General features: G+C 31.9%; 1 protein-coding gene across 2 annotated transcripts in view; it reads left to right on the top strand.

Annotated features, from left to right (window-relative positions):
• Nucleotides 1-9,719: 9,719 nt before the first annotated feature.
• Nucleotides 9,720-11,796, top strand: part of LOC142238554 (ATP-binding cassette sub-family G member 1-like) — a 50,115-nt gene continuing 48,038 nt past the window's right edge. Inside the window, exon 1 of one of the 2 annotated variants that reach the window (XM_075310246.1) lies at nucleotides 9,720-9,896. In XM_075310246.1, coding sequence (XP_075166361.1) covers nucleotides 9,785-9,896 — 112 coding nt within the window. In that variant the 5' untranslated portion in view covers nucleotides 9,720-9,784. The remainder of the gene's footprint in view (nucleotides 9,897-11,796) is intronic. The other variant, XM_075310248.1, reaches the window with a different exon arrangement.

Genomic DNA, 11,796 nt, shown 5'->3' with positions numbered 1-11,796 from the left:
ACCACTTTTACGTATAGCCCCCATATATACCGACGCTCAGATTAGGATTACGGAGCCTCTTGGAGGAGCAAAATTCTTCAGATCCGTTTGAAATTTGGTACATGGTGTTACTATATGGTCTCTCACAACCGTGCAAAAATTGGTCCATATCGGTCCATAATTATATATAGCCCCCATATAAACCGATCCCCATATTTGACGTCCGGAGCCTCTTGGAGGGGCAAAATTCATCCGATCCGGTTGAAATTTGGTACCTGATGTTAGTATACGGTCTCTAACAACCATGCAAAAATTGGTCCATATCGGTCCATAAATATATGTATATAGCTCCCATATAAACCGATCCCCAGATTTGACCTCCGAAGCCTCATGGATGACCAAAATTCATCCGATTCGGTTGAAATTTGGTACGTGATGTTATTATATGGTCTCTAACAATCATGCAAACAGTGGTCCATATCGATCCATAATTATATGTAACCCCCATATAAACCGATCCCCAGATTTGACCTCCGGAGCTATTGGAGGAGCAAAATTCATCCGATCCGGTTGAAATTTGGTACGTGGTGAAATTTGGTACATTGCGCTAGTATATGGCCACTAACTATCATGCCAAAATTGGTCCCTATCGGTCTACAGTTATATATAGCCGATCCCCAAAATAATCTACCAAAAGTTTATTTCTATAGAAAACTATATCAAAATTGTATTATTATAGAAAATTTTGTCAAAATTTTATTACTATAGAAAATTTTGTCCAACTTGTATTACTATAGAACATTTTGTCAAGATCTTATTTCTATAGTAAATTTTGTCAAAATTGTATTTCTATAGAAAGTTTAGTCAAAACTCTATTTTTATAGAACATTTTGACAAAATTTTATTACTCTACAAAATTTTGTCAAGATTTTATTTCTATAGAAAATTTTGCCAAAAGTTTTGTTCAATAGAAAATTTTGTCAAAATTTTTGTTCAATAGAAAATTTTGTCAAAATTTTTGTTCTATAGAAAATTTTGTCAAAATTTTATTTCTATAGAAAATTTTGTCAAACTGAATTATTTACGTATTTAATCGGCCTTTTTCGTTTAATACATACTCCGTATGGACTAACTTACAATTGAGAAGACGGTGTTAAGACGTTTTAAGATACCTTGCCATCGGCAAGTGTTACCGCAACCCAAGTAATTCGATTGTGGATGGCAGTCTTTGGTACAAGTTTCTATGCAATCCATGGTGTAGGGTAAATAAGATTCGGCCTGGCTGAACTTACGGCCATATATACTTGTTTTTTTTTTTTCTTTGTTTTGCTTTTTTGGAGTAATCACAAATTTTTGGGGTACGCGAACGAAGCTAATATGATTTAAATATTTTCGTAGTCTCACAAAAGTACAATTAAATCAAGCGAGTAAAGAAGAAAGTCGGGGCCGATCCTAAACCACCCGTACTGAATTAGTCAACATAAGCATTTGTGGGGTATCATTGAAATAGATTTGGGAAATAATCAGTTTTACCATATTTAAGAATATTGATGGATGCATGCTTATGGGAGCTTCATCTCAATCTGAACAGAAATGTCTGATGTTAGGATCTGTCCTAGATTTTGCACCTACAGAGTTAGTATGTCACTAATATTGAGTCCATGATTAAAAAAGGGGCAATCCCTCAACTAGTTTTGGTAATGTGTCCAAATTTGGCAAAATCGGCAATATGTCTATGCAAGAGCTATACGTAGGTCTAAATAAGATAAGCTAATACATAACAAGTAAGTAAAGTAGAAAGTCGGGCGGGGCCGACTATATCATACCCTAAACCACCATTACAGAATTAGTAATCATAAGCATTTGTGGGGTAACATATAGGTCTGGGAGATAAACCGCAGTTGCATATTTAAGAAAATTAAGGGGTACATGTCTATGGGTGCTTTGTGTCAATCTGACTATTGCTCATAGTCAATGTTGCCAGGGAAAATGTTGGTTTACCCTACAATGATAAAAAAAAGTTCCCTACTTTCCCATACATTCACAAACAATTTTCCCTACTATATTTTTCGTTAAATTTAAAAAAATTTACAAAACAAAAATGGTTCTAAGTACTTTATTATCTTAAAACATGAATATGCAACGTATATAACCTAGAATATAAATTTGTATTACCACCACGGTTGCCACAGTTGGTAGAATTCTACCCAAATTAGTAATCTTTTTTGTTAAATCTCTATAAAAATAAAATTTTGAAAAAAGTTTCTAAAAACAAATTTTTGTGAGAAATTTTCTATAGAAATAAAATTTTGACAATAAATTCTATAGAAATAAAATTTTGGGAAAAACTTCCACAAAAATAAAATTTTGAGAAAATTTTTTATAGAAATAATATTTTGAAAAAAAAAATTCTATAGAAATACAATGTTGACAAAATGTTCTACAGAAATAAAATGTTGACAAAATTTTCTACAGGAATAAAGTTTACCACACATTGTTAAAGATCAAGCCATGACGGCTTCTAATTTCCTCCTCTAGAGCCACCAAAATGTAAAAATTATTACAAATTGTGTTGAGTGAAAATGTCCTACATTGTGGCCCAACGCTAAATATTAGAAAAACCCTACATATAGGGAATTTCCCCTACTTCTAGCAACACTGGCTGTGTTGATATTGCACCTACGGAGTTAGCATGCCACTAATATTGACCCCATTATTAAAAAAGAGAAAATTGTTAAATTAGTGTGGGTAATAAATACAAATTTGTAAAAATCGAGCAATATTCTTATGTAAGAGCTGCAAGTACGTATAAGTACGATCGGCTAGTACATCAAAATTTGAAATTTGAGTAACATTGGTTAATAAATAAGAGTACTATGGCCAAATTTGGGAAAATCGAGCGATACATATATATGGAAGCTATATCTAAATCTAAACCAATTTGCATAATATTTTGCGGGTTTGATTAATACCACAAAAGGTTATCTTGTGCAAGATTTGAGTAAGATCAGTTAAGAAATGCCTGTATGGTCAAACATAAAGTTATTAGGGGCGAATTTTTCAAAATCGGGTGATACATATATGGGAGCTATATCTACATCTGAACCGATTTCGATGAAATTTTGCACATATAGTTAGTACTATAGAGGACTGGATCTAGCCAACTTTTAGTAAGATCGGTTAATAAATAAGGGTTTTATGGCCAAATTTAGAAAAATCGGGCGGTACATATATATGGGAGCTAGAGCTAAATCTGAACCGATTTCGATGATTTTTTGCACATATAGTTAGTGCTATAGAAGACTACATTTAGCCAAATTTGGGTAAGATCGGTTGATAAATAAGGGTTTTATGGCCAAATTTAGAAAAATCGGGCGGTATATATATGGGAGTTATAGCTAAATCTGAACCGATTTCGATGAGTTTTTGCACATATAGTTAGTGCTATAGAAGATTATATTTAGCCAACTTTGAGTAAGATCGGTTGATAAATAAAGGTTTTGTGGCCAAATTTGGGAAAATCGGGCGATACATATATATGAGAGCTATATCTAAATCTGAACCGATTTGGATGAAATTTTGCAGACTTGAAGGGCGATGGAAAAGATTACCTTTTGCCAAATTTGGTGACGATCCGTTTGAAAAAAAAGCGCAACGTGACCCCATTTGTCGAAATCGGGCGATACATATATATGGGAGCTATATCTAAATTTGATCCGATTTCTTCCAAATTCAATAGCGTTCGTCCTTGTGCCCAAAAACCTCCCTGTACCAAATTTCATCAAAATCTGTTAATAATTGCGACCGGAATCCTGTGAACAACAAATACATGGACAGACGGACGGACGGACACCAAGCGCTAGATCGACTCAGGAGGTGATTCTGAGTCGATCGGTATATATTTTATGGTTTTCTAAAATCAATGTTTCTGGTAGGCACATTTTTTGGCCGATCAAACTTATTATACCCTGACCACTATGTGGTTTAGGGTATAAATATTTTAAATTTGAGTAACATTTGTTAATAAACAAATATATGTTAACAGGTTGGCTGATAAGTCCCTGGTCTAACAAAGAAAAACACATTTTTTTTTGTCAAAATTCGTTTTTGTTATTCAACATAGTTCCCTTCAAGAGCGATACAACGAATTTAACGACCTTCCAATTTTTTGATACCATTTTGGTAGTACTCCTTCGGGTTTGCCTCAAAATAGGCCTCAGTTTCGGCGACTTGGAGAATACGGTGTGTGGGGAAGCAATTCGAAGCCCAATTCATGAATTTTTGCCATCGTTCTCTATGACTTGTGGCACGGTGCGTTGTCTTGGTGGAACAACACTTTTTTTCTTCTTCATATGGGGCCGTTTTGCCGCGATTTCGACCTTCAAACGCTCCAGTAACATCATATAATAGTCACTGTTGATGGTTTTTCCCTTCTCAAGATAATCGATAAAAATTATTCCATGCGCATCCCAAAAACAGAGGCCATTACTTTGCCAGCGGACTTTTGAGTCTTTCCACGTTTCGAAGACGGTTCACCGGTCGCTGTCCACTCAGCCGACTGTCGATTGGACTCAGGAGTGTAGTGATGGAGCCATGTTTCATCCATTGTCACATATCGACGGAAAAACTCGGGTGTATTACGAGTTAAGAGCTGCAAACACCGCTCAGAATCATCAACACGTTGTTGTTTTTGGTCAAATGTGAGCTCGCGCGGCACCCATTTTGCACAGAGCTTCCGCATATCCAAATAATGATGAATGATATGACCAATACGTTCCTTTGATATCCTTAAGGCCTCTGCTATCTCGATCAACTTCATTTTACGGTTATTCAAAATCATTTTGTGGATTTTTTTGATGTTTTCGTCGGTAACCACCTCTTTCGGGCGTCCACTGCTTTCACCGTCCTCCGTGCTCTTTTGACCACGCTTGAATTTTGCATACCAATCAATTATTGTTGATTTCCCTGGGGCAGAGTCCGGAAACTCATTATCACACCAAGTTTTTGCTTCCACCGTACTTTTTTCCCTTCAGAAAACTGTATTTTATCAAACACGAAATTTCTTTTTTTTCCATTTTTTCACAATAACAAAAGTTGGTTCACAAAAGACGCTCTGTCTCACAAATTAATTGACTTACAGACGTCAAATTTTGACACGAATCATTTGAAGGTTGGTACTATTTATATAAAAATAATATGCATTTAATACTAGCGACGCCATCTATGTGTCAGACCGGGGACTTATCAGCAACCTGTTATACAGCAGTAAGTTCGGCCGGCTCCAATCCTAAATACCCACCACCATGAATCAAATATAATAGTTACCTTTGAAAACTCTACGTCGTAGCGCGTTACTTGATAACATAAAGAAGCCCAAGAATTAAATCGCGAGATCGGTCTATATGGGCCTATACCAAAACATCGACCCATTTGTGACGCACCTACACCAAGAAAAAAGTACCTTCGGAACTAAAGGAAAAAATGTTCATCAATTTAGTTTAGCCAATTTATTCCCATTAAGTTAAATTTTTGTTTAAAATAATATACTTGCTTCAGTAAAAAAATCCTAAACTTAAAGCAGTTAGGAATAGTTCATTAACTAGAATAAGGCATGGAATTTTACTAATACTGTTTTCTTCGCTGGGTATAAGAATTTACTACTGAACAAGAAAATTGTATTCACTGACAACAAAGCATTCGTAAAAATAAACAAAATATGAACTAAATCCAAGTTTCCTCAAATTTAGTAAAATTTCTTACAAAATGATAATTCTGGCTTCCTTTATTATAAAGCTTATCATACATACGAATAATACTTGGCATAGAAAAATATTTTAGTTCATTCGTATTAAGAAGTATTCAATCCTTTCAAAACTTAAGGAAACATACTTGTTAGAATATAGGAATTTTTCCTATATCTCTTTTGTCTACCTGTAATCGATATATTTGCGCGTGGGTTGTTTTTTAGTTGGAATCGCGTTGTTATGGTATACGGAGGGACTGTTAAAAAATAATATAGTAAAATAATATAATAAATAACAAATAAAATATATAAAATATTTGTTATTTTAAATTAGTTAGAAAAAATTATGTTCGTGATGGAGTATAAAGAAAGAAAACAGAATAACAACCCCTTCATTCATCTTAATTTTGGAATCTTCAATTAACAGGTAACATTCAGTGACGCTAACCTTTTGTGAAAAAATTGGTTTATGATTTTTTTTATTTGTAGATATTGAAATTGTAAAAGGAGGACAAACTCGTTACGCATCAATTTATTAAAAGTGAAAGGTACAAGAAGAAGGAAAAATGCGTTTTACAGTTGATGACATTATATGGAAATTGGAAATAGTGGAATAATAAACTAATATTTCAAGGCCAGTCGATGCTGTTGATTCTTAATAAATATATTTAATATATTAATAAAACGTGTATTTTATTGAAGAAAAAATTGCCTATATAAATAAATAAAATTGTATTTAAAAACCAAGGTAAGCCGTTCTAAGTTTGAAGTAAAAAGGTTTACCACAAATATCTAAGATTTGTCCCAATGAATGAAAAAAGTTCAATAAAATCATTCCACATATGAATTCAATTCAGTTAAATTGTTTCATTCTGAGTGGTACATAAATATAGGAAAATGTTAACTAATATATGGAATGCATTCTACCTAATTTCAACGAAAATCACATCGTTCAAAAAAATAAAATTGTCTTTGGCGCTATACGAAGTTCAATTTTCTTCACAATTAGTTCATTTTAACTTAAAGAATCGGTCACTTTTTTCTGGGTGTATTTGTCCCAAAATACCTCTAGATTTTCAATTTCAGGCAAATGGGATAGTAAATACAGTTTCTAGACGATCAAGAAGTAAAATCGGGAGATCGGTCTATATGGGGGATATACCAAAACATGGACCGATATGCGCCATTTTCGCTACACCAAGTTTTGGTACTAAAATACCTTTAGATTTCAAATTTCAGGTAAATCAGATTGATAATACGGTTTCTAAAAGTCCAAGAAGTAAAATGGAAAGATGGGTTTATATGGGGGCTATGGACTGATAAACCCCATTTTTGACACACCTTTTTGTACCTCTAGATTTTCAATTTTAGGCAAATCGGATAGTAAATACAGTTTCTAGAAGCCCAAGAAGTAAAATCGGGAGATCGGTCTATATGGGGACTATATCGAAACATGGACCGATAGGCACCATTTTCGGCACACCTTTTTATGGTCCTAGAATACCTCTAGATTTCAAATTTCAGGCAAATCGGAAAGTAAAAAAAAAATTAATAAATAATTATATTAATAAATGAACTAACATATGAACTGGTTCTCATGCCTATTTTTACTAATAGACAATGATGAACTCTAATATGAAGTAGATATAATTCTATAATTCTTTAGTTCTTTTCTGTATTATACATTTTTGTAAGAAATTTCTCAGTATTAGTTTTCCTATTATTTATTTAATGCTCATTTACACAAATTTATAATCATTTAATCCTATATTCTCATTTCTAGACTATAAGCTAGGTAATGTTGAATGGTTATTATTGTCATTATTTTATTACTTTTTTTATATCATTGTAATTCTATTTATATTCTATTATTTTAGTAAATTTGTTTGTAATATCAATTAATCGAGACTATAGAGTAGCCGGTGATTCTTTTTATTATATTTTTTATTCTAATTAATGTTATAAATTAAGTCAATTATTCAAAGAATTGTGTAGTTTTTGGGTCATATATGGTCTAGCGACTTGACTCTTTATGAAATAAATAAATACAGTTACTGAAAGCCCCAAAAATAAAATCGGGAGATCGGTATATTTATTTTCGTCTATGGAATAACAAAATTCCTTACAGACTATAACTTAAAACTAAAAATAAAATATATAAGATCTAATAAATTAGCGAATTTTTCTATATTAACCATTAAATCCAATTGATTCTATAGAACTCTTTTGAAGCCCTCTATTTAATGGAACGTAAAAGAACTTATTATGACTCAGTAGCCTTGATGGCACATTCAAAGGCAAAAGTTTAAGCAAATCAGACCAATCTACTAGACTATTTATAATTTTATACAGAAACATTTTATACACACTGAAAAAACAGTGAACCAGGTAGAAAAAATTCGGTTATTTTAGAAAATTTTTAATATTTGTAGAAAATTTTACTAAACAGTATTACAAACGTTGGCATCACCTCGATGTCATAAAAATAAGTAAATATTTTTCGACAAATTTAAGAAAACTTATTAGACATAACTAAGTTTTTTCACATGTTGAAGAAAATTTTGTAGTTTGAAGGAAAAAACTTGGAGTTCAAAATTGCAAGTATGTATTTAGTGACATACGAACCCAGCAAAAAAATTTGGAAGTTCTTCCGAAGGCACAACTTTAAAAGCACTTCCAGAGGATGCACTCCCAATGATGTTCTTTATTTTAACTGCCCAGGAAGTTCTTTTCATTCAATTTTGTGTAACATGCTTATTTCATATTTTTAATGGGCAATTTTAACTTTTTTGTTTTAAATAGGTTAAAAACAGAGTAAGAATTCATAAAATGGTACAAACCATTTAAATTTTGTTGAAAAAAAATCTAAATCCAATCTGCAAAAATTGTGAATTTTTGAAAATATTTGTGGTCAAACGTTTCATACAAGCGTTAGGATCGATTAAAAATTATAAAAAATTATAAAAATTATTTATTTAACAAAATATCACAGAATTTTGTAATTTACATCAAAAACAGTGAATTCGGATCACACCTAAAGAAGTGATGCAAATTCAGTGCAACGGCTGTTGAAATGGGGGACTTCCGTCCTATGACAAGCTCATGTTAAATTCATCGCTTCTGCGTCAATTATGCACCACATCCGGATCCAAAAAGAACATTTTCATTACATTTTTGGCGACGCTTTTTTTGCTGGGAAGTTCATGATGAACGCATTTTTGATAAAATTTACCAATTTAAAGACATTTTGAACTATTTTGTGGAAGACACGAATTTAGTTAATCTTTATGCTTCATTTGTGTATATTTTTTTCCTCGGTTTTAGTTAATTTAACTAATGTACACAAAAAATTATTATAGTAAAGGAAACTTTCTCCAAACATAATATATCCATGAACTAAAATAAAGTTAAATTGGCTTTAGTGAAATAGAGAGTACACTTTTTTTTTGAGTGCAGAAACATTGGGGGCTATACCAAAAGATGGATGGAATCAAATAATTATTTTACAGTGTAATTATTTTATTGATGATCTTGGAGAATATGTTTTATGTTCGCTAAAGAAATTACTTTTAATCATAATATTTTGTTCTTTGAATATGAATCTTCCATGCTTATACTTGGTCATAATAAAGTTAATCACAGTGTTTAAGGTATTTCGTTGGTTTTCCTATTGTCTACTCAAGGTAAAGATAACAGGGCCTATAATCCAATTTAAGTCTTATATTACAAAGAAAACTACCATATACACATGGTAGGTGGGGTATAATTAACAAGAATCCAATATGCCACAATAATTTCATGTCGTTATCAATTACCATAAGCCCATAACATGTCTAGTGATTGTCTAGACTGATCTTTAACATTAGCCAACAAGGCATGGCAATCACTTACCCTATACACATTGCCTGCACTGTAATTTTATTTACTAAAAAAATGCCAGATGTGTGTTTGTTTGACTACGCTGAGGTGCTTATCGGCGCTAAAATTTTTAAATTGAATTTAGTACAACATTGCAACGGTTGGAAAGAAGTTGCATTTCAATAGCTCCACAGATTTTTCAAAATGACTTCGTGCGCGAAAAACGAATACAATATTTTTCGGAAAATTTCAAATGAGTCGGCGGTTAATTTGCAATTTAGTGATTTGACATATGAAGTTCACAGTAATTTTCAAAGTAAATGAATTATGAGTTCATTGATTAACAACAAATATTGGCAATAAAAACATAAAGAAAACACACACTGTTATTAATCTTTAGATAAACAAATCAAAGTGCAATGTATTTGTTTGTTTTTGTTTTTTCATACCATTGACATTCAAGTCAGCAATTTATGAAATTTATTTATTAAGAAATAAAACTAAATGAAAATTAAGGTGTAATGGCAAAACTTGGTGGAATTTTTTTATGGTTTACAAAAAAACAAAAAAAAAAATTACTTATGTGCCAGCAAAGCAAAAGCGCATTATGAAATTAAGCTTCAATTCTTGATTGTAAAAAATATGTAACGAGGGTTTGAAAAGTGGTGTGTAGATTTGGATGAATCCAGCAAAAAATGGAATTTGTTCCACAAACAAAAGAGAACATTAAACACATTACAGGATCTTCCACAGCAAACAATTTAAAAGTTCTTCCTAAGTCATTACTTTTAAAGTACATTCAAACATGGACATTGATTTTCACTTCACAAGAAGTTCGTTTGATGTGATATATAAAAATTCTTTGTTTTACGCTGTTTTACCAATAAATTCAAATTTTCTGAATTTTACCTTGCATAAAATACATCAAGGACAAATAAAATAATAGAAATTGCCGAAAAAAAATATTTGAAAAATATACCGATCCATATCTCCAAAGACTTAAAATATGCGTTCAAATATTTGCTAGTATTATTCAAAAAATCTTTACGGTGAGATAAAATTAGAAAAAGTTTATAACTTTATTCCGGTACGGGTTTTTAAAATGAAATCCGGTTCCATAAATTTTTGTCCACTTCCAATGAAGTTCTTTTGGGCAAGTCTTAGAAAATACGCGTTTTGGAAGTTTAAAGTGAATATTTAAATTTTTGACAATAAAATGTCGCAAAAAAGAATTGATATCAATAAAAGAGTACACGCAGAGAAGGAATATGATCACCTCAACCATGTTTCAAGAGCAAAATGTTATTTTTGGATAGTAACATGTTTATGGCAAAAATGTTCTTTTCTCCCCAAAAATGCCAAAAATCAGACACATAATCTCCGAGAAAATAACATGGTTGCGACAAACATGTTACATGGTCACCATTCAAAAATAACATTTTGCTCTTAAAACATGGTTGAGGTGATCATATTCCTTCTCTGGGTGTAAAGAAAACAGTAAAAACAAAATTAAGTATTTCACCACCAAGGGGATTTGAACCTGTGTCAGTTTCCCTTTTTATATCTACCACCCTGTAATTATGATGATGCGATTAACAAGCTTGTCATTTCGTTTGTAACACATCGAAATTCTAAGACGATATAATAATGTCTGCCTCTGCTGTTGTAATCACTTTATAGCCTTCAATAATGAACTTATGTTATCATGTTGACATTTTGCGCAGACTCGTAATGCAGGTCAAGTTCGAAGATAGGCTATATCGGCCGATGTTTGGGCTTTTGCACACCGCAATATATATCAGATTTTCCTGAAATTGGAAATCTAGAGGTATTTTAGGACCATGAACAGGTTTTGGTATATCCTCCATATAGACGGATTTCCATCGCAATTATTATCCGATGTACATGAAACTCAAAATCTAATGATATTTTAGGCTAACAGATAACCGTGCCGAATATGATGTGTAATGGTTCTAGGCTTGCCATTTGCCGATCGGACCAAAATTGGTTCAAAAAATTATTGAATTTTAAATTTGGTCCGATGGACTTGAATTTGGTTGATTTTGGTCCATTTTTGTCAAATCGGTAATTTTTAAAAATTTGACAAAATTTTCTGTAGAAATATAATTTTGATAAAAATTTCTATAGAAATAAAATTTTGACAAAAATTTTTATAGAAATAAAATTTTGACAAACAGTTATATAGAAATAAACTT

Source organism: Haematobia irritans, chromosome 5 (genome assembly GCF_050003625.1).
Source record: "Haematobia irritans isolate KBUSLIRL chromosome 5, ASM5000362v1, whole genome shotgun sequence".
Classification (NCBI taxonomy): domain Eukaryota; kingdom Metazoa; phylum Arthropoda; class Insecta; order Diptera; family Muscidae; genus Haematobia; species Haematobia irritans.
This window is presented reverse-complemented; position numbering and strand designations above follow the sequence as displayed.